Here is a 24,030-nt window from a genome sequence, read left to right on the forward strand (position 1 = left end):
GTTTTTGCAGATGATATGATGGAATACTTGGAAAATCCTACAGATTCAACTAAAAAAATAGTTAAAACAAATAAGAATTTTAGCAAAGTATCAAGATATAAAATAAACCCACATAAAATACCAACATTTCTATATGTTACCATCAAAGCCCTGCGAGAAGAGAGAGTAAAGAGATATTTCATTTACAATAACATAGACAATATAAAGTACCTGGGTATATGCCTGCCAAAACAAACCCAGGGATTACACCCTTTAAACAAATAAAGTCAGATTTAAATAATCGAAGAAATATTAATTGTTCATGGGTGGGTTGAGGCAATATAATAAGAATGACAATTCTACCTAAACTAATTTACTTATTCAGTGCCATCCCAATTAAACTACCAAAAATTTATTTTATTGAGCTAGAAAAAATAATAACAAAGTTTATTTGGAAATACAAAAGATGAAGAATATAAAAGGAATTAATTAAACAATGTAAAAGAAGGAGATCTCTAGTACCAGATCTTAAATTGTATTATAAGGTAATACTGGCTCAGGTATTAGCTAAGAAATAGAATGGTGGCTCAGTGGAATAGAGTAGTTATACAATACACAGTAGTAAATGATTATAATAACCTTGTGTTTGATAAATGCAAAGATCTAAACTTTTGGGATAAGAACTCACTATTGGGTAAAAATTGCTGGGAAAGCTAGAAAGCAGTCTGGCAGAAATTGGTATAGATCAATATTTTACACCATTTCCCAAGATAAGGTCAAAATGGATCTCTGACCTAAACATAAGGGGAGATATCATAACTAAATTAGAGGAGCATGAACCATATTACCTATCAGATTTATGGATAAGAGAAGAATTTATGAATAAACAAGCATTATGGGATATAAAGTTGATAATTTTGATTCCATTAAATTGAAAAGGTTTTGTACAAATAAAACCAGTATAGCTAAAATTAGAAGGAAAGTAGAAAATTGGGGAGAAAATTTCTTATAAACAGTTTCTCAGATAAAGGCTTTATATCCCAAACATATAGAGAAGTAAAATTTATAGGTAAGTGAAACTTATAAGGATATGAGCCATTTTCCAATTGATAAATGGTCAAAGGATATGAACAGGCAGTTTTTGGAAGAAGAAATTACACTAAATATAGTCATATGAAAAAGTACTCTAAATCATTATTCATTAGAGAAATGCAAATTAAAACAACTCTGCAATATCATCTCACACCTATAAGCTTGGATGAAATGGTAGAGAAAATGACAAATGCTGGAGGGACTGTGGAAAAACTGGAACACTAATACACTCTTGGTGTAATTGTGAACTGATCCAATCATTCTGGAGAACAATTTGCAATTATGCCCAAAGAATTATAAAATTGTGTATACCATTTGCCCCAACAATACCACTGCTAGGTCTGTTTCCCAAGGTGATCAAGGAAAAAAGGAAAAAAAAAATTTATGTTCTAAAATATTTATGCAGCTCTTTTTGTGATGGCAAAGAATTGGAAATGGAGGGGATGCCCATCAGTTGGGGAATGACTGAATAAGTTGTGGTAAATGATTCTTATGGAATATTTCTGTGCTGTAAGAAATGACAAGCAGGTTAGTTTTAGAAAAACATGCAAAGACTTGCATGAAATAATGCAGAATGAAATGAGCAGAACCAAGAAAGCACATACACATGTGTATAAAATTTTGGCCTCTAATGTGGGGTTGGGAGGGAGGGAGAGAGACAACTCAGAACTCAAAATGTAACAAATAAATTATTAAAAATTCAAAATAATGCAGATTTAACTTAAAAATAGCTTGTGTATATATTTTTAAAAAGCAAGCCATAACTTTCTTTCCAAAGAGGCAATATCTTTTTTTCCTAATATTTAACTTATTTATTTTTAGTTTTCAGCATTCATTTCCATAAGTTTTAAATTTTCTCCCCCTCCTGTAACAACAGTGTTACTAGCAGCTGCTGTAGCTGTGTAAGACCAACAACACTAGCGTACAGGAGGGCTGCTAGCGCAGATTCTTTGATATGCTTTTCTAAGGAAAGCAACCTTAAGGGGTTAACAATCTCACTTTAATTAAACATACATATCACATTCACTTAGTTCAGGGGGAAAAGCCAGCACCCTGAACTTCAGAGCAAATCCAAACAGAAATTACAAAGACAATATAAACAGAGAAGCACCAAAATCCAGCCCCCCCCTCAGGTGCTGCTTCAACGGCTTACCCAGAGTCTCATAACCAACACTCTTTCAATGAGTGTGCCCCCAAAGGCAAAACTCTCACCTCTGAGTTTATATACTTATCTCAGGGTCAAAGGACATCACAACCATGCAACTCAAACCTATGTGAACTAGCCTTTCTTGTTTCTTAAGCAGGTCAAAGACCCTTGATTCTAAAAGAGAAAACAAAAAAGTCCCACCCTAATTACCATAATACCTCCCTCCCCAAGACTGCATGCAATCTGATATGTGTTCTACACATACATTCCTGTTAAATCTTCTGTATTTTTTTAAGGAGAGCCATTTGTTAAACATTTACCAGTATGCCATCTTGGAGTGGGCGGGGAGGGTAGAAATGGGGAGAAAATTTGTAATTCAAACTCTTGTGAAAATTAATGCTGAAAACTAAAAATCTTAAATAAATAAATAATGATTTAAACATTTACCAGTATACCCCTGAATGTTTGAGACCATCTCCTCCAATCATCTTGACAAATGGGGAAACTGAGGCTTGGAGAGGTGAAGCAACTTGCCTGAGGTCACATAGTTAATTACTGGCAGTGTGAGGACTTGATACCAAGTCTCTGGGTTCCTTTTTTTCTCCTTTTTTTTTTTCAATGTGCAACAAAAACCTTTATTAGCATTTGACTCAGCTGTTCCTGAACCTGCTAATCTCAAAACTTAATATTAGGATTTTAAAAAGCTATAAATGCAAAACAGTGCTGTAATTGGCAATTTATGCTTTCATAATTAAATCAACAATTAACAGACACCTCTAAGGGGCAGGACCAGATGGAGGGTGGATTCTTTCTAAATGTTGTGGTCAGCTAGGGCTCGGCCATGTTCCAGCCTCTGGCCTTTGAACGTGAGCCTCTGCTGACCAGGAAGGATGCCCCCTTTGTCTTGGATTTTGGCCTTTACATCCTCAATCGTGTCACAGGGCTCTCCTCCCTGGTGACTGCCCTGCTGGTCAGGGTCTTCACAAAGATCTATATACCACCTCTAAGAGGCAGGACCAGATTCTCTCTGGATGTTGTCATTAGGTGGGGTGGGGCCATCCTTTAGCTGCTTGCTTGCAAACATGAGTCTCTGTTGGTCAGGAGGCAAGAGATGAGATGTTGTGTCTGGAAAAATAGCAAGTCAAGTAAGCTGGTTTGTCTGGAATACTAAGTGTGTGAGAGGGAGTGATGGGAAATCATCTGGAAAGATAGGTGAACCCAAATTGTGAAGAGGTTTGAATGCCAAAGGAGTTTGTATTCTATTCCAGTAGAGCAGAAAGGCATTCAAGTCTCTTGAACAGGGGAACAACATAGTCAGAGATGTGTTCTAGGACTTTCAAAAGGGTGGATTGGAGAGGGCAGAGATTGTGGACAGGAAGCCCAATCTGGAAGCCACTGTCATAGTTCTTTCTCTTCCTAGACTCTGGTCTCAGCCTCATGGGTCTCCTGATGCATGTAGCCTGGGGTAGGTTTGCCAGACCCAGGGCTGGCTCTTTGTAAAGAACCAGGTACCATGAAGGAAGTGTTCTAACACAGGGGTGGCCTTCACCAGGAAAGTGGAAGTCCTAAAGCCCATAATATCCTTACAAGTGTCTTCTTCCCCCGTGTACCCAGAAGGGCTGGGTCTGGGCCCTGACTCTCTGTGATGTATTCCTTGCAGAGGAGAAGAAAGAAGCCTCTCGAGTAAAAGCCCATCTTTGGAAGCTTCTTTCCCCGAAAAACCTGGTGGGCAGGGCCCACAGAAGTGCCTGGCTGGACAGCTACCAGCAATATCTGGAGGAACTGGGAGCTGGGGAGGAGATGCAGGCTAGGGCCATGTTGCTTCAACTCTGGGCCACTCAGGTGAGTTTGCACTCACTTCTAAACACACCAACAATTAGTCAGTATTTATTAGGTGCCTTCTCCGGACGGGGCAATGTGCTAGTCACTGGGGGCACGAGTACAAAGAATGAAATGATCCCTGCTTCTAATGAGCTTACATTCATATGGGGGAGAAAAGTACAGAGATATAGACAGCATAAACATGAAATAAATGTGTGTGAACTAGCTAAATAGAGAGTAGTTTGGGAGGGAGGGCACTAGCAGTTGGGTGGAATCAGGAAAGGATTCATGCAGAAGCTGGTGCTTGGGCTGTGTCTCCATGGAGGGAGATAAGGAGGCCTGGGGGAGAGCTGATTTGAAGACAAATGGGAGAAAGAGTGTCTTTATTGATGGACAAGGAGAAGACCTCTCTGGCTGGATTTCATAGTTCAGGAAGGGTGGTAGTGTCCAGTGGGGCCGGAAAGCTAGGTTGTATTGGTTAAGGCTCTAAAAGCTTTACATTTTATTCTAGAGGCAATAGAAAGCCACTGGAATTAACAATAATATACTTTACTTTCCTCATATTGACCTGGTGAGACAGGCAGCATACGTGTTGTTATTTCTCATACAGATTTGTAGTTTGAAAAGGTAGAAGGATTTTAATAGACACATAGTCTTCGTATTATTATGAAAATAGTTTTGACCTCGAGGATCTCTTAAAAGACTCCCAGGTGTAGGCAGACCACACTTTGAGAACCACTAGATTGACAGTCTTTAAGTGCCCACCCATCTATAGAATCTTTGAATCTAAGAACTACAGAAGTGGACCCCTACTCAAACCCTGATGTAGGGAGAATTACTACTGCTGTGACCCCACTTCTAATCGTGTATCGGGGGGGGGCCTCTAAGGATGCTTGAGGCGGATCTGCTGCTGGCTGTAGCTCAGTCCCGGAGGGGAAATAGAGCCCAGAACTGATTCCTGCTCTTGAATGCTTCATGCTCTTGTCTCAGAGCCCAGCCCTCTCTCTCCCTCCCCTCCCCCATTCCTTCCCCTTCCCTCTCTCTCCGCCTCTTCCCATTTCCTTTCCCTCCTCCCTCTCTCCCTCTCTCCCTCTCCCCCTTCTGCCTCCCTCCCCTTTCCTTCCCCCTCTCCTCAGAAGAGGCAGAAGAGTGTTCCATTTCATCCCTGGATAGGTTATTCCCTGATGGAGTAGAATATTTTCAAATTTCTCCTGTGACCATTAACACTTAATGCAGGTAGGGGCTGGCAAGGAGGCAAGGTTTTGCTGTAAGTGAATGGGGGTGGGAGAATGAGGGACAGTGAGTGGGGGTGGGAGAGAGAGGGACTATGTTTAATTGGATCCCTGGTGGATGTAATCAAATCTCCCATTAAGGTCTAATTACCTGTTCTACAAAGGGCTCATCATCTCTGGATTATTTTCTGAGGCTAGTATTTTATAGGGGTAGCTATAGTCAGGCTATAATCCTACCACTGAAATGTCTAATATAGTTTTCTTTTAGAAATCATTATGGTCCTTTGAACAGGATAGTAAAATAACTTCATTCAAAAAAGCCACTATAGCCACAAGGACTTAGAAGAACTTTTAGGTAGCTGTGGTAATATTAAATTCTGAAACCATATCAAGAAGTTAAAAACAAAACATTCCTTCTAAGAGGAATACTTTCAAGATGATCTGTCCATATCCTGGGTATAGTGAAGTTTTTTGTTTTAATAAAAATTTTTTGGCGAACAAGGAAATAAATAGGCAGTGGTAGCCCAGGCTCATAATCCCTGCTAACTGAGGGGGCTGATCTAGGGGGGTCTCTTGAACTCAGGATAGTTCTGAATTACCCTGGGCTAAACTGATTAGGTGTGCACCTTGTGTCTGACCTAAATATGGTGAGGCTCCAGGAGTGCAAGGCTACCTAAGGAGGGCCAAAGCTGCCCAGGCCAGAAACTTAACAAATCAAAGCTTTTTTGCTGATCAGAGTGATAGCAGGCCTCGGTACTTACAACCTGAGTGAGATAGGGAGGAAGGAGGGAAGGAAGGAAGGAAGGAAAAGAAAAGGAAGGAAAAGAAAAGGAAGGAAAGAAGGAAGATTAAATTTAGTCAGGTTATACTTTTTGGATGGAAAATTTTTAAAACAGAATAGTGGTAGTTTATTTAAAGAAAAAGTATGCTGCATATTGACTGCCAGAAACAGGATGCCTCAAATCTACAACCCTACAAAGTTGAAATGATGAAATCCTGATGTAATAATCAAATCACCCTTTAAGTTGTTCCATTTCAACATCTGACTTCAGCATCTTGTGTCTATTAAAAGATCCCTACCAGAGAAGACTGTGCTAAAGAATGTGAAAATTCAGCAGATTGCTGTCTGTTGTTCCTTTGATCTCATTCATGAAAGGATCCCAGGGAGCGGCAGGTAGATTCATAGGCTCATAGAACTTGGAGTCAGGAGGACTTTAGAGATCACCCAGTCCAATTCAATCTAATCCAAAAACCATTTATTAAAAATCTACTATGTACCAGGCATTATGCTAAGCATCAGAAATATAATTAATACAAAGAAAGATAATCCCTGCCCTCAAGGAGCTTATAATCTAATGGGGGAAGACAACACCCAAAAGGAGGCAGGAAAGTGGAGTGAGGACACCAGGAGTGTCAAGATATTAGGAGACCCCCTGTTTTCCAGAGTAAAGGCCCAGCAAGCAGGCTGTGCCCTGAGCTTGTGTTTGAACAATCTGACTGGAAGCTTCTGTGGGGGTATAAGATTCACCCACAGCCAACGCCCAGAAAGCTACCAACAGCACAGGTTCTTTCGATCTGCTTAATTAAGGAAAGCAAGGTGAAGGGGTTGACAAGCTTACTTTTAATTCAGCATTCAAATATCATTCAGTTAGTTCAGGGGAAAAAGCCAGCACCCTGAACTTCAAAACAAAATGCAAACAAATTACAAACATCAGCAGACTTTGTCTGATTCAAGTCCCAACACATAGTTACCAGAGTTCAACAAAGTGTCAACATCCGGGTTTACAAGCTGGAGGGCTCCTTAGCTACAGCTGCCCAGAGTCTCCTCATCAACACCATCCCCAAAGCCCCACACAAATGGCTCTGTCCTCCCTTCTTATAGGGCTTCAGACATCAAACTTCATCTGAATCACCAGAGCTCAGGCTCTTGTGATTGGTTCTTGAGTTGGTCCCTCCCCTTAGGACCCTGGGAGGTTCACATCCACATGGATTAGGTTAACACCTAATGGGGTTTGGGCCTGGGGCTTAGCACCTAGTAAAGCTCACTGAGATAAATTGAGTCACTCAAAGAAAACAAAGGCCATTCTGGTTACAGCTTGGCATAACAACAATCCTTTGTGCTCACCCTCTGGATGAACTGATGGTCCCTGAGCTCGGGCAGGCACTATTAGCAGACATGAAGTCCTGCCAAGAAAGGACTTTTTTGTCAGTAGACAACCTGGCCTCGATGTTGCTGTTGTGGATCACTACTGCTGCTATACTACACCATTTGACTTTGTCTAGCCACGAATGTATAAATCAAGGCTCAGTCACACTAACACGGGTACCTCCACTAAGGGCAGGGCCCAGCACATGTGTCTAATTTCCCTCCCTGCTTGAAGCCATTCCCCTCACTTTGAAATTAAACTTCTGTTTGATTCCTGACTCTCCTGTCTCTAGCTTGCTCTGTTTGGCTCTGGCCACCCACAGGTTAGAGACAGGTTTGGTCTGGTTGACAGGAGGTACCCAATTCATTTATTTTATAGAGGAGGAAATTGAAAGGCAGAGAGGGTAAATGGCTTATAGGATCAGAGATGCAGAGCTTAGATGTAGTTGGAAAGATGTAGAACTCAGGGTCACTGAGTTCAACCTCCCCATTTTACAGATGAAGAAAGTGAGGCTTTAGGAAGGTTAAGTCATTTTCCCAGGGTCTCAGAGGTAGTGAGTGGCAGGATTGAGCTTTTAACCCAGTCAGGGGTGGATAACCTGAGGCCTTGAGGCCACTTATGGCTGGCCCTCTAGGTCGTCAAGTACAGCCCGTTGACTGAATCCGAACTTCACAGAACAAATCCTTTTATTAAGGGGATTTGTTCTGTGAAGTTTGGATTCAGTCAACGGGCTGCACTTGAGGAGCTAGAGGGCCACATTTGGCTTGAGGCCACAGGTTCCCCACCCCTGACCAGGTCTTTCAAGTCTAGTGTTCTTGTCACTAGATGACTTGGCCTCCTTTGAAAGGCCAGGTGAGCCAAATACAGTCATAATGCTATGAGAATAATTATAACAAATGTTTTTCCCCCTCTAGAATTCTCCTTTGATGCTTCCTTGTGGCATAGAAATGACCTAAGGTCTCTAACAACCATGCCCAAAGACCACAAGCTCTGGCAGGTCCTTTGAAGCTGGGGAGACTTCAAGTCTGGGCTTGGCAAAGGCCTATTGGTCTGTCACCCCAGGACCAGCCCAGCTTAGTGGGGAGAGGTTCATCACCAAAGGGTTGGCCACTAGGGAATTTGGGGTTTTTTTCCCCTACAGCAATTCATTTAACTGTGGAATGATTACTATCTGCATCAGCAAAGGGAGTACTCACCTCCAATGAAATCATAACTCTTTTCAAAAAACTGGACTATTGAAATTTACATTTCTCCAGCACTTCAAAGTTTACAAGTAATTTCTCTCATAATAATTCTGAGATGAGTAGGGCAAATGCTATTATTCCATTTCACAGATAGAGTAACTAAGACTCAGGGAGGTGGAGCATGTCAAGATGCATAGTTGGAAAGCCCCAGTGGCAGAATTCTACCTCAGGACTTCTGACTTATGTTCTTTCTACTACCCAAGAGATAGCATGATGTAGCAGATACCATGCTGGACCTGGTGTTAGGAAGACCTGAGTTCAAATCCTGCCTCAACTAACTAGCTCTGTGACCCTGGTCAAATCATTTAAATCTGTCTCAACCTTGGTTTGTTTGATTTTTGGTAAAATGAAGCGACTAGACTCATTGACTTCTAAGATCTCTTCCAACTCTAAATCTACAATCATATACGCCTCTCCTAGAGTAATATAGGTGACTTAGTTGGCAGAGGGTGGACCAGTCTGGAAGTCAGGGATTCAGGACAGACAGAAAGGGGAGTCACCATCAGCCATAACAATCATAGAAGCTGAGTTTAATGATAAGGCAAAATTCTACTCTTGCCAGGGGTTTCTTATAAATCCCTTACAGCGGCAGGGAGTTTTCCTAGGAAATGAAGAATCCTAACTATACGGGTAAGGGCATTGCTCCTGACTTGGGGGTGGGGAGACATTTAATGGTAAATCCACTCCAGAGGTCAGGGAGAGGTTAGGAGGATCTTGGGTGAGTGGGGATGCCCAGGAATACCCAGTAAAAAATAACAGCTAGTAGTTATATAATCTGTAAGTTTTGCAGAGGGCTTTACAAATATTCACTCATTTGATCCTCACAACAACGGTGGAATGTAGGTCGTTATCCCCATTTATAGATGAGTAAACTGAAGCTAAAGGAAGTTAAGTGACTTACCTAGAGTCACACAACTAGTGAGTGTCTAAGGCAGGATTTGAACTCTGGTCTCTCTGATTCCAACTCCAGCACTCTATCCATTGTGTTGCCTCCCTTTAACCCACCCTCCCTTGCTCAATTACTGCACCCCTCCCCACCCCCAGCCTTTTCCATGGGTTAAAAGTCAATGATAGACTTAGGAAGTTGGGAGAGACAAGCATGATCACAGCAGTTGAATCCATGACATAGAAGAGCCAGTCAGTCCCGCAGTCCTGAGGAGCACCCAAGAGGGAGGCTATTTCCATCTCCATCTTCACTCACTTGGGCAGAAATCCGCAGATCGAGCACCGAGAACCCTTAGCAGCCACAGTAGGTCTGGGTGATCGATACATTGTAGTTAGTGCCATTAACGATGACAACTCCAATAGAGACGCCCCGTTCCCTCTGTTGCGTCCATCGCCTTTCATTTTCCTCATTCCTTCCCAGATGGTTTTTAGCCTTTAGCCTAATGTCACTTGCCTCAGAAATCTGATATTCCATAGCTCAAGTCCTTGATGGATGTCCCCAGGAGTTTGAAGAAACCATAGGGGGAGGGGCTAGCCAGCACCTGAACTCATTATTTTTTTTTTGGAGAACATAGGTCAGTGGAGCTGGATGGGAACTCAGAAGGCGTGACCTGGTGACATCTACCCGGGGAGGGCCTCCTTATCTGTTCAAATGACCAGTTTGGGTTCAAAACCAGACTGCCTTTTTGACCTTGGAAAGGTTGTTGAATATATTTGATTCTAGGCAGTGGGAGCAGGTAGCCATTGATATCCCTTCTAGTCCCTACATCTAGGACCCTCTGCTCCTATGAATATAGAATGTCAGTGCTGGAGGGCTCACAAAATGTAAATCATATAATAACAGTGATGATGATAGTTAACATTTATATAGCACTTACCACGTGCCAGCAAAGTGCTTTGCAATTATTATCTCATTTTATCCACATAACAACCTGTAATAACAATTTGGCCAGCAGCTACTGTGGGGTGTGAGATCCAATGAGACCAGCAACAAGAGCTGCCAGCATATTCTTTAAATCTGCTTTACTAAGGAAGGCAACATTAAGGGGTTAACATATATCACTCACTTCATTCAGGGGAAGAAGCCAGCACCCTGAACTTCAGAGCAAATACAAACAAATTACAAACATCAGCAGACAGACTTTGTCTGATTCAAATCTCAATTCATAGTTACCAGGGCTTAACAAAGTCCCAACATCTGGGTTTAAAAGCTGGGGGGCTCTTCAAGGCTGCCCATAGTCTCTCCAAGTCACACACCACTCTTCCGGTGAGTGAGAGCCCCCAAACAAAACATCTGGGTTTCTTCAAAGCTGGGGGGCTCTTAACAGCGGCTACCCAGAGTCTCCACACCAACACTCTTCCAGTGAGTGAGAGCCCCAAGGGAAAATGCCAGTGGGTTTATATATCCTGTTCAGGGTCAAAGGGTGTCACAACATTCGACTCAAACCCACATGGCCTAAAAGCCTCTGGCGACTCAAACCCATGCGAACCAGGCCTTCCCCTGAGGCAAGTAGGTCATCAGAGACTCCTGATCCAATCCAAGAAACAAAGGCCAGACTCTTCAAGCACACTTGATTAAATAAGTGCTAAAAGAGAAAACAGTAAAAGAAAGTCCCACCTTAATTAATGATACACAACCCTGGGAGGTAGGGGCTATTATTATCCGCATTTTACAGATGAGGAAACTGAGACAAATCTCAATGCTGGAGAGATCTTGAGATCATCTTATACAACCTAAAGGAGAAGCCACTTGCTGATTTCAGAGTGGTCCAGAACCTAAGACTCCTGACTCCAAGATCAGGGCTGCTTCCACTACTGAATGAATGAAAAAAGCATTTACTAAGCTCCTATTGTGTGATTAACAGTATCCTGTGTATACTTCCCCTCAGCTAAGGACTAAACTGAGAAATGGGCCTACAGGTTTTAAGATTAGGCTGTGATCAGTCTGGTTTGATAAAGATGACCTCCCCAGGTAAACGTCACCAGGTCACACCCTTCCTTACATGGGCACCGGTGTACACATGGACATACACAAGCTGGGTGGAGTGAGATTTTGGGCTCTACTCCTTTCTCTTTCCTCCTCTCCCTCCCATGGCTCATGACTATAAATCTTTCCCTGGAAACAAATGAGTGACTAGCTTTTCACCATATCTGATTTTTTAATGAAAAAGCAACCACCTTGCTTGAAAATTTGGAGTGATCAAATGACATCATAAATAGCTTAACTAGACAGTGAATTATTGATTGCTCATCCTTATCTGATAAAGAGGGCTCTGTAGGCAAGGTTGGAGGAGGAAGCTAGCCAGTGAGATCCAGAGCTGCAGGGAAACACTGCTCTCCGTCACTTCCATGGGCCCATGCAGAAGTGGGCATGCAGACACATAGAGGAAGAAGATGTAGGGATGGAGCATGGGCAGGTGGGCAGACAGGGGACTGTCCAGGGTGCTTTGTCCTCCTCTCAGTACAAGTGGAATTTCTGAGTCTGGGCCAAGCCTGGCAGTCACCAGGCCTTCCTCCCTCCTCTTCCTGATGGGTGGGCCCTCGGTAGCATCTCGAAGGTTGTCTCATTGTCCTTTCTTCCCTTTCTGGTCCTTTCTCTATCCCCTCTATCTCTCCCTGCCAGAGAAGATGATTCAATAAATGTGATCACATAGGAGACCGGGATCACAGTCCCATTCTGACATTTGATCAGTGACTTTGGATGAGTCACTCTGATTCTCAGTTTCCTCTTCTGTAAAATGAAGAAGTTGAACTCAGTCAGGGGTTTTTAACCTTTTTTTAAAGGGTCATGAAGTGCTTTCTCCGTAGCAACTTTTGAAGTTGTATTTTTTTAAAGGGATTTTGCTAATCCCTATGTTGTTGCTGAGAAAATTCAGCTATAGGAAATAATTTGCCATTGGGCAGTCTGGTAAAGATTCCTATGGATCCCTTCTCAGAAGATTTTTAAATGCAAAAAATAAAATACATAGGTTACAAAGGAAACCAATTATATGGAAATATAGTATATTATTTTAAAATACAAATAAAGTCAAAATATAAAATGGAAATATAGAATACTTTAATACAACAAGTTCACCTCCCCTAGGTTAGGAATCCCCTAATGGGTCTGCTAGGTGGCAAGGTGGATAAAGTGCTGGGTCTGAAGTCAGAAGGACCTGAGTTCAAATGTGCCCTCCAATACTTACTAGCTATGTGACCCTGGGCAAGTCACTTAACACCAATTGCCTCAATTAAAAAAAAAGAACCCCAATAGGTAATCTCCAAGCTCCTTTCCAGTTCTAGCCTGCTTAATTCTGAAGTCTGGCCTATCTTTGGCATTCTCTATTCCCTTAATACTCCTAGCTCTAATTCTATGCTCCGAGTTTACTTCCAGCCCTAACGTTCATTGTTCCAAGTCCTCTTCCAGTTTTGACATTGTATGGCCATCGCTTACAGAACATCCGGACCCTGCTTGAACACTCCCAGTGATGGCAAACTCACTCCGTTCTGAGACAGACCTTTCTAAGGTTGAAGAGTTCTGGTTGTTAGACAGAGATCCCTGTAGCCCCTGACAACCCTTCAGATCTAGGAAGGCCACTCTCATGGTGCCCCCTGGGGCTTCTTTTCTCTATGCTAAGTGCCAATGAAGGGAAAAAAAATTGTTAATTAACAATAAACACCTTTCACATTTGAATAGCATTTTATGCTGAGCAATTTCAAACATGTTATAATAGCAAAACTCACTTATACATAGTTTTTTCCCCACCAAAAAATCCTGTGAAGTGGGAAGTGAAAGTATCATTATCCCCATTTTACAGGTGAAGAAACCAAGTCTCTGAGTGACGTGACTTGTTCAACCTCCTAACATAGCTGGTTAACTCTGAGTCAAGATTCAAACCTAGCTCTCCTGCTTTCTGGTCCAGTGTTTTATTTTTTTTTTCTACTATACCAAACTGCTGTTCTCTAATGTTATCTAAATTACTTCTTACAGCACCCCTATAGACTTTGGTAACATTTATTATCATGCCCATTATATAGAAGACAAAACTGAGGCCCAGAGAAAAGAAGTAATTTGCCCACAGATGGTCACACAGATGATTAATATCAGTCCAGAGCTCTTTTCTCAATTATTATCTTAGCTCTCCTTGGATGAAATCAACCAGAGGAGCAGGGACAAGAATCTTTCCATCAGCTGCTTAAGAGCTAGGGGCCAATGCCCCTATTTGGCCAATGGCTGTCCTACCCAGTGTCTCTTTCCCCACCCCCTCCCTCGAGCATGAAGGTCCTGTCAATTGTCCTGTTTCTGTTCCTACCACCCATTGCCTCTAACGTCCTTCGAAGCATAGTTCTGGGAAGGCATCAATAATTCAGGTGCTGCAGTGATAGATGCTGCCTAGCTCTGGAAAGCCAGGCCTCCCAGAAACCTCTCAGGGGAATTCACCACACTGTTGCCCTGAGAAATGCTCTCAGCCTGCTGGTCAGGGATATTTGGTAGGCTCAGGAAAACCAGTCTCAATGGGAGCTGAGGAGCGGCTGTAACAGATGTCTTTGGAGGGGGATTTGGGAGTCCTTTAGCTCCCAGGAATTCTTGACAGTTTTCACTAGTGGAAAGGAAAGCAAGGTAGATCAAAACAGCCTGACAATGATGTATTTAAAAAAAAGTAAAGAAAATAACATCCATGAATCATTTCATAAATACACAGAAGAGCCGAAGAACATCCAGAAGGGGATGTAGGTGAACAGAGCCACTTTGTTGCTAAAGACATATTAAATTTAATAGAGGATGGTGACCGGACTTCTGATGTCATTGATATAAGGAACTCCCAGGGAAGGAAACTCCTTCTAACAAGGCAGGTCATCACTTCTGTGGCCCTCATCACCTTCATCATCAGCTTCTAGTCTCAGAGTCGCCTAGAGCACTGAGACATTCATTAAGCTATGGTTGTGCAGTGTGTGTCGGAGATGGAACTTGAACCCAGTGTTCCTGACTCCAAGGTTGGCTCTCTACTATACTGCCTTTTTTTTTTAAGAGTCTGTACTGTTTTTTAGGGTTCTTTTTATTTTATTCTGAACTTAAGAAATAAAACAAACCTTTCCACGACATAGTAGAACAGAAAAAAAAATATTACACATGAAACTGCAAATTATATACAACTTGCTGTTCCTTTTAAATATAAAATAAATTTGCGTAACTTTCTTTTTTCGTTTCCTTTTTTCCCTTCCCCCTCTAGCCTTAAAGATGGCCATCATTAGACACTAATATATATATGTGTGTGTGCGTGTGTGTGCGTGTGTGTGTATGTGTGTGCATATGTATAATATGTGAAATCATTCTGTGCATACTTATATTTATCAATTCTTTCTCTGGATGCAGAAAATGTCTTCCTTTATAGGTCCTTTTTAGTTAATTGGTGTCATACCAAATTCTTTTTTTTTGTTGTTGTTCTTTATATATTGAAACGTTCACATTAAATTCACCAAAAAAAAAAGAAAAATTTTAAATGCCTATTTCTCTTAGGTTTCATTTATTTATTTATTTATTATATTTTGGGTTCCAAGTTCTCTCTCTCCTTTCTTCCCAACCCCATGCTAGAGAAGGCCAACATTTCATATCTACGTACATCTCTCTCTCTCTTTCTACTTGTTTATGTTTATGTGTATATATGGAACCATACGTATTTCCATATGTCAGTTCTTTCTCTGGAGGTGGATAGCATTTTCCTTCATAAGTCCTTCATGGTTGATATGAACGATCATGTTACTTAAAAGAGCTTAGTCATTCAAGTTACTCTTCAAATAATATGCTCTCTTGGTTCTGCTTATTTCACTCGGCATTATTTCATGCAAGTTTTTTCATGTTTTTCTTTTCCCTTTTTGGAGGTGGGAAGGCAAGGCAATTGGGGCTAAGTGACTTGCACAAGGCCACACAGCTAGTAAGTGTCAAGTGTCTGAGGTCAGATTTGAACTCAGGTCCTCCTGACTCCAGGGCCAGTGCTCTATTACTGTGCCACCTAGCTGCACCTCCCCCCACCCAATGTTTTTCTAAGATCATTGAGCTGTAATTTCTTACAGCACAGTAATATTCCATCACAATCATATACCACGACTTATTCAGCCATTCCCCAGCTGATGGACATCCCCTCCATTTCCAATTCTTTGCCACCACAAAGAGAGCTTCTATAAATACTTTAGAACATATAAGTTTTTTTTTTTCTTTTTCCCTGGTCACTTTGGGAAACAGACCTAATACTGGTGTTGCTGGGGCAAAGGGTATAGTTTGATAACTCTTTGGGCATAATTCCAAATTGCTCTTTAAAATGGTTGGATCAGATAACAACTCCACCAACAGTGTATTAGTGTCCCAATTTTTCCACAGCCCCTCCAGCATTTGTCATTTTCCCTTTCTATCATTTTAACCAATCTGATAGGTGTGTGGTGGTATCTCAAAGTTGTTTTAACTTGCATTGCTCTAATCAATAATGATTTAGAGCATTTTTCTTATGACTATATATAGCTTTGATTTCTTCTTCCAAAAACTGCCTGTTCATATCCTTTGACCATTTATCATTTGGGGAATGGCTCATATTCTTATAAATTTGACTCTGTTCCCTATATATTTGAGATATTAGCCCCTTATCTGAGAAACTGGCTATATTTTCCCTCCAACTTTCTACTTTCTTTCTAATTGTGGCTATGTTGGTTTTATTTGTATAAAATCTTTTTAACTTGATGTAATCAAAGTTATCCACTTTATATCCCATAATGCTCTCTATCTCTTATTTATTCATAAATTCTTCTCTTATCCATAGGTAATATGTTCCATGCTTTTCTAATTTACTTGATATCTCCCCTTATGTCTAGGTCACGTATCCATTTTGACCTTAAATTGTAAATGGTATAAGTCTGCCAGACTGCTTTCCAGTTTTCCTAGTAATTTTAACCAAATAGTGAATTCTTTTCCCAAAAGCTTATACTTTGTGTTTATCAAACACAAGGTTGCTATAGTCATTTACTACTGTGTATACTTAACTCTATTCCACTGATCCACAATTCTGTTTCTTAGCCAGTAGCATAGCTTTGACAATTACCACCTTCTAATACAACTACTAGACCTTCTTTGTTTACATTTTTCCATTAATTCCTTTTATGTTCTTGACCTTTTGTTCATCCAAGTGAATTTTGTTATTATTTTTCTAGCTTAATAAACACTTGGTAGTTTAATTGGGGTGACACTAAATAAGTAAATTAGTTTTGGTAGAATTATCATTTTTATTACATTGGCTCAGCCAACTCATGAACAATTAATATTTCTCCAGTTATTTAAATCTAACTTTATTCATATAAAAAGTGTTTTATGATTATGTTCATGAAATCCCTAGGTTTCTCTCTGCAGGCATACCCTCAGGTATTTTATATTGTCTATGGCAATTTTAAATGAAATATCTCTTACTATCTCTTCTTGCAAGCTTTGTTGGTAATATATGGAAATGCTGATGATTTATATGGCTTTAATTTACATACTGTCACTTTGCTAAAATTCTTAATTGTTTCAACTAATTTTTTTGTTGAAAGTCTAGAATTTTCCAAGTATGCCATCATATTTGTCCGCAAAACAGTTTTATTTCCTCATTAACCATTCTGATTCCTTTCATTTCTTTTTCTTCTCATTGCTATTGCTTGCATTTCTAGTTCAATATTGAATAAGAGTGGTGATAATGGACATTCTTGCTTCACTTCTGATCTTATTGGAAAGGCTTCTAACTTATCCCCATTACAGATAATGCTTGGTGATGGTTTTAGGTAGACACTTATCATTTTAAGGAAAAATCCATTTATATCTATGCTTGCAAGTGCATTTTTTTTTAAATAGGAATGAGTGTTGATCTGTTTTGTCAAATGTTTTTCCTGCATCTATTGATACGATCGTATGATTTTTCTTGATTTTGTTATTAATATAATCCGTTACCTTAATAGTTTTTCTTATATTGAACTAGCCTTGTATTCTTGATGTAAATCCCATTTGGTCATAATTATAATCTTTGTGATATATTGCCGTGGTCTTTTAGCTAGTATCTTGTTTAGAATTTTTGCATCAATGTTCATTAGTGAAATTGGTCTGTAATTTTCTTTTTCTGTTTTTGCTCTTCCTGGTTTAGGTATCAACACCATACTTGTTTCATAAGAGGAGTTTGGTAGGACTCCTTCTTTGCCTATTATTCCAAACAATTTATTTAATATTGGAATTAGCTGGTTTTTAAATGTTTGGTAGAATTCACTTGTAAATCCATCTGGCCCTGATGCTTTTTTCTTAGGAGGTTTATTTATAGCCTGTTCAATTTCTTTTTCTAAAATAGGTTTATTTAGATATTCTATTTCTTCTGTTTATCTGGGCAGTTTATAATTTTGTAAGTATTCTTCCATTTCACTTATATTGTTTATTTTATTGGCATATAATTGTGCAAAATAACTCCTAATAACTGCTTTAATTTCACCTTCATTAATGGTACATTCACCATTTTCATTTTTGATACTAGTTATTTGGTTTTCTTCTCTTTTTAAAAAATCATGATGTCTATTTTTATTGTTTTTTCATCGAACCAATTTCTAGTTTTATTTATTAATTCAATGTTTTTCTTATATTCAGTTTAATTAATCTCACCTTAATTGTCAGGATTTCCAATTGGCTATTAAATTGGGGGGGTTTAATGTGTTCTTTTTTAGTTTTTTAAATTGCATACCCAATTGATTGATCTTCTCTTTCTCTATTATCTCTATTATCTCTATCTATTATCTCTATTATTAAATGTAAGCATTTAAAGATATAAATGTTCCTCTGATTACTGCTTTTTCTGCATCCCATAAGTTTTGGCATGTTGCCTCATTATTATCATTCTCTTTCATAAAATTATTTATTGTTTGTATGATTTCTTCTTTGACTCATTCAATCTCTAACATTAAGTTGTATATAATAGATTTGCAGTTTCAAGTGCAATCGTCTTTTTTATTTTACTATGTTTTGGGATTACTTGTTTTGTTTCATGAATTAAAATAAAACAAATTAAAATATTTTTTAAAACTGCCTTATAACATTTTAGATTTAAAAATTAGGTTACTTAGTTTCCAATTAATTTTTAATCTGTGTTTCTATGGTCCTTTAATAAATGTAATTTTTATTGTGTTATGAACTGAAAAGGATGAATTTAATATTTCTGCTTTTCTGTATAAGGTTTATATTCCCTAACATATAGGAAATTTTTGTAAAGGTGCCAAGTATTACTTAGAAAAAAATTTCTTTCTTTCTATTCCCATTGAATTCTCTCCAGATGGCTATCATATCTGAGATTCTATTCATCTCCTTGACCTCTTACTTTTTTTTTTTGATTAGACTCATCTACTTCTGAGAGGGGAAAGTTGAAGTCTCTCACTATTATGATTTTGTTATCCATTTCCATCTGTAATGCATATACCTTTTCCTTTATAAATTTGGATGTTATAGCATTTGGTGCATATGTGGTTCATATTGATATTTACTTCATTGTCTGTGATACTTTTTAACATAATATAGTTTCCCTGATTATCTCTTTTAATTAAATCTATTTCAGCTTTAACTTTGTCTGAGATCATGATAGCTACTCCTGCTTTTTTTATGTCAGGTGAAGCATAATAAGTTCTACTCCAGCCCTTAATTTTTATTCTATGTATGTCTTATTTGTAAGTGTGTTTCTTGAAACAACATACTGTCAGGTTCTGTTTTTTGTTACATTCTTCTATCTGTTTCTGTTTTATGGGTGAATTCATTCCATTCACATTCAAAGTTATTACTACTAGTTGTATATTCTCCATCCTATTTCCCCCCACTGTTTATCATTCTCTCTCTCTCTCTCTCTCTCTCTCTCTCTCTCTCTCTCTCTCTCTCTCTCTCTCTCTCTCTCTTTCTCTCTCTCCCTCATTCTCTTTTTCTTTCTCTCTCTCTCCCTCCCTCCTCCATTCCTCCTCAGATGTCTTGTCTGATTCTGACCACTGCTTCCCTTATCTGCACACCTTTCTAAGAGTCCCTCCCTTATTGTCCTATTTCTCTGTAAGTTAAGAAGACTTTCATACCCAACTAGATATATATGTTATTCCTTCTCCAACACAGTTGTGGTGAGTATAAGATTCCCATGCTACCCTTCCTCCACACTATCCTCCTCTTCACTATAAAAACTCTTTCATTCATGCTTCTTTGTATGAGATAATTTGCTCCATTTCATTTCTCTCTACCAAATTTTATTTTTTATTATTATCTCATCATAATCAACTCAAATCCAAGCCCTTTATCTATGTGTACTCTTTCTAACTACCTCAATAATGATAATATCCTTAAGAGTTAAAGACATTATTTTTTCATATAAAATAGTAAACAGTTTAAACTTAGTAATGGAGTTAGTCTGTCATGTTTGCCTTCTTATGTTTCTCCTGATTCTTGTATTTGAAAGTCAAAATTTTTGTTCAGTTCTGGGCTTTTCCTCAAAAGTGCCTAAAAGTCCTTTAGTTCATTAAATAGCTATTTTTTTCCTTGCATGATTACACTCAGCTTTGCTGGGTAGGTTATTCTTGGTTGCAAACCCAAGTCCTTTGCTCCTTAAAATATCTTATATTGCATGCCCTTCAGTCTTTTAATTTAGAAGCTGCTAAATCTTGTGTTGTCCTGATGGTAGCACCACAATATTTGAATTGTTTCTTTCTAGCTACTTGCAATATTTTCTTCTTGACCTGGGAGCTTTGAAACTTAGCTATGATATTCCTGTGAGTTTTCATTTTGGGATCTCTTTCAGGTGGTAATCAGTGCATTTTTTCCATTTCAATTTTACCCTCTAGATCTAAAATATCAGGGCAATTTCTCTTGATAATTTCTTTAAGTATAATGTCTAGACTTTTTTTGTAATGACTTTCAGGTAGTCTAATAGTTCTTATATTATTTCTCTTCAGTGCGTTCTCTAGGTCAGCTGTTTTTTCCAATGAGATATTTCATGTTCTCTTCTATTTTTCTATTCTTCTGGTTTGTTTTGTTTTGTTATTTCTTGATGTCTTATGAAGTCAATAGCTTTCCCTTGCCAATTCTAATTTTTAAGGAATTATTTTCTTCATTAAGTTTTTGGACCTCTTTTCTAACTAGTTGACTCTTTCTTCATAATTTTCTTACATTACTCATTTCTTTTCCCAATTTTTCCTCTACCTCTCTTATTTTATTTCTAAAGTCCTTTTGATACTCTTCAAAAAATTCTTTTTGGGCTTGTGACCATTTTACAATTTTCTTTGAAGCTTTGCAAGTAACTGTTCTGACTGAGTTTGAACCCTGATCTTCTCTATCACCATGGTAACTATCTATGGTCAGGTTTTTTTCTGTTATTTATTCATTTTTAACAGCCTATTTCTTGGTCATTAATTTTATATTATGGTCAGGCTCTGCTCCTGGGCTGTAGGGAACAATGTCTCAGCTTTTTTGCTGTTGTCTTCAGAGCTCTATCTGGAGGTGGAGGATCTTTGACTTTTTGGTTTTTCCAGTGCGCTGTGATCCAAGGCCAAGTGTGGTCACTGCTCTTCTGGCTTGTGCCTTAGTTTAAGAGTGGCCTCAAATACTCCTCTCCACACCTCAGCCATGACCAGGCTCTACTCCCACCCACCCCCCCACCACTGCCACAGCAAAGTCTCTTACCCCCTGCAGTGCTGGAAATGCACCACATTTGTCTTGTGGTCAGCTCATCCCTCTGCCTTGGAATCCCAACCAAAGACTATTCTCTCCTATGTGGTCACTATGCAAGTGACCACAATCCATCCTCTCCATCCCACCTCTCTGGGACCTCACTCACTCTCCTCTCCTTGACAATAGCCACATCCTAAGATCATGTCTGGTCAATGTGCCTGGGTCTCACATTCAGTGCCACCAGAGGGCCCCTGCAATCTTCCCCTGATCAGCCACCAACCCAGAGCGTGAAAGTTCCCAAAGCTGCGTCTACCCCTGACACAGCTTCCCCCAAAGCAGTTGTTTTTTGACACTGTGGTGTCTGCCCTTCACCCCTATCAGACCACCACCTCAATGGGTCAGGTCTTTCTTAGCATCTTCCTAAGCTGTCTTGGGCTAGACAGCTGCTTTACCCCGACTATTTATTATTTCTGCCACTCTAAAATTCAATTTGAGGCACTGTTTTAAGTTATTTGGAGGGGAGTTTGGGAGAGCCAGGTTATTTCCTGCCTTATTCTGCCATCCTCCCACAATCTTCCTCTGTTAGGTTTTAATTAAGTTTAAATATTAGGTGCTTCCTTCAGAGTAATTTTTGAAAGCATTTTTTTTGCCATTGCAGGAGGGGGGGAGGGTTGCTAATCCCTTCTTTGCTGCTCAGAAAACTAAGATATAAAAAATAATTTGCTCTGCCCAAGAAGGCAGGGTCTATGCTTTTCCAAACTTTTTATCTCCCCAGTGGCCAGTTCAGTGTTTTACACATTTCTTTACACATTAAGAGTTTGTGTTGGGGGTAAAACCAGGAACATGTGAATTCTGCTTTGGATTCCAAGTCTAAGGCTTGTTTCCATTATACAAAGAATAACCTAGATGCCATCTTGATTAGGCTCAGTTCCCTCATTTGTAGAATGGGAATAATAGTAATCAGGATCTTGACCTCAAAGGATTGTTGAAACATGACATCAATCTGACATCAAGACTGTTACCATTGGTATTAAGAGTGGTGTGTAACTAGATTTTCTTTGCCGGGTGGGGTGGGGGATGGATTATCCCTTCTAGGGCAATGCTGGTCCTGCTGCCTTCTGGCTCCTCTTGTTTCTCCTGAAGACTCCCCCTGCTCTTGCTGCTGTCCTTGGGGAGTTAGAAAGCACCCTCCAGAAGGAAGGGCAGGTGCCGTCCAAGATGGCCAGTATTCCTCAGGAAGTCCTGGATAGCATGCCTATTTTTGGTAAGTGATCCCTATTCTTTTACTCTGTCCCTCCTACTCAGGCCCCCATTCCCAGTGTTCAGCCTTGGGAAAGACCAGGATGAGAAATAATGGCTTCAGGCTAGAGGCAGTCCTAACAATCAGCAAACTTGCCAAACCGGTGAAGCTCGTTCTTGTTGTCCTTGGCCATCTGCATATCATGGAGGTGAAGCTCATTCCTGGTGTCCTTGGCCATCTGGGTATCAAGGAGGAAGCAGACCCCAGAAAGGCAGCAATTCTTAAAGCCCTAGCTATTCCCTTTTTCCCCACCAGGGGAATATGGAGGAAACAGAATACTAGATTTTTTCATGGGTTTGTTTCACCGTCTGCCAGGCATCCTGCTGCCTCAGGAAGAGACCCTGTTCCTGTCCTTCCCTAAATTTTATTTTATTTTATTTTATTGTGAAGCAGTTGGGGTTAAATGACTTGCCCAGGGTCACCAGTTAGTAAGTGTCTGAGGCCTGATTTGAACTCAGGTCCTCCTGACTCCAGGGCCAGTGCTCTATCCATTGTGCCACATAGCTGCCCCATTTCTTAAATTTTAGATTGGGTTCTTTCCTTAAGAACTCCCCATTTTGGGCTTGTGAATTCTCAGAGCATTCTGAGAGTCTTCCATCCTTGAGTGGTTGCATCTACCAACAGTGAGGGAAGGGTCCAAGAGAGATAAGGGCTGGACCTCACTGGGCTTTGGCACCCAATGGGACCACCAGAGAGGGTGTCTGTCCTTTCACTTCATGATCTCAGTTTCTTCCTTTGAGCAATCAGGGTACCCAGGCTCAAGTTCTACAACCATTAGCGTGTTCTTGGAGCAAAATTTTGTTCTTCTGAGCCTTAGTTTCTTCATCGATGAGATGGGGCTAGGAATACTTGCTCTATTTGTCTCACAGTTTGACTTTGCTGTTCTTTCCACTTATATTGCCGTAGTCAGTGTGTATGTTGTTTGTTATATAAGTCAATGGTCAGACAATAAGCATTTATTAAGCACCTATTATGTTCCAGTCATTAAATAAGGGGTTGGTTTTGTAGATGTTAATATGTCATAGAAATGGAAGCTGTTATTATTATCATGGTTTTTATTTTATTATCACAACAGGGGCAGGGTGATTGATATCAATCACTGGTGCCTCTTCTTTTGCAGGTTCTCTCAGGAAGCCAGATTATAGATAAGAAAGTCACTTGGTGAGCAGAGATTCAAAGTAAAGGAAGTTGGACATTCCTTCTAACCTGGGCAGCTTGGTTCATTGCCCTCACCTCCCCTATCAAGTTTTCTGTCTAGATAATCAGGGATAGGGATGGGGGGGGGGTGAGGGTAGAGTAAGCATTTATTAAGCACTTACTCTGTATCAGGAGCTGTGACAAGTTCTATTCAGATATTATCTCAGTTGATACAGACTGGACCTGAGATTTCACTAGTCTAGGGAATGCCCAGCTAAGGTAGCTCCCTCTAACAATGGAGGACAGCACCTTCTCTGCAACCAG

The 24,030-nt window shown here is 39.9% G+C and overlaps 1 protein-coding gene across 1 annotated transcript in view; it reads left to right on the forward strand.

The window, feature by feature from the left end:
* PTGIS (prostaglandin I2 synthase) overlaps positions 1–24,030 on the forward strand; it is a 58,065-nt gene that overhangs the window by 24,856 nt on the left and 9,179 nt on the right. The window contains exons 6-7 of the mRNA XM_036752342.1: positions 3,879–4,060; positions 22,365–22,533. Coding sequence (XP_036608237.1) covers positions 3,879–4,060; positions 22,365–22,533 — 351 coding nt within the window. The remainder of the gene's footprint in view (positions 1–3,878; positions 4,061–22,364; positions 22,534–24,030) is intronic.

Source organism: Trichosurus vulpecula, chromosome 3, assembly GCF_011100635.1.
Source record: "Trichosurus vulpecula isolate mTriVul1 chromosome 3, mTriVul1.pri, whole genome shotgun sequence".
Classification (NCBI taxonomy): Eukaryota; Metazoa; Chordata; class Mammalia; order Diprotodontia; family Phalangeridae; genus Trichosurus; species Trichosurus vulpecula.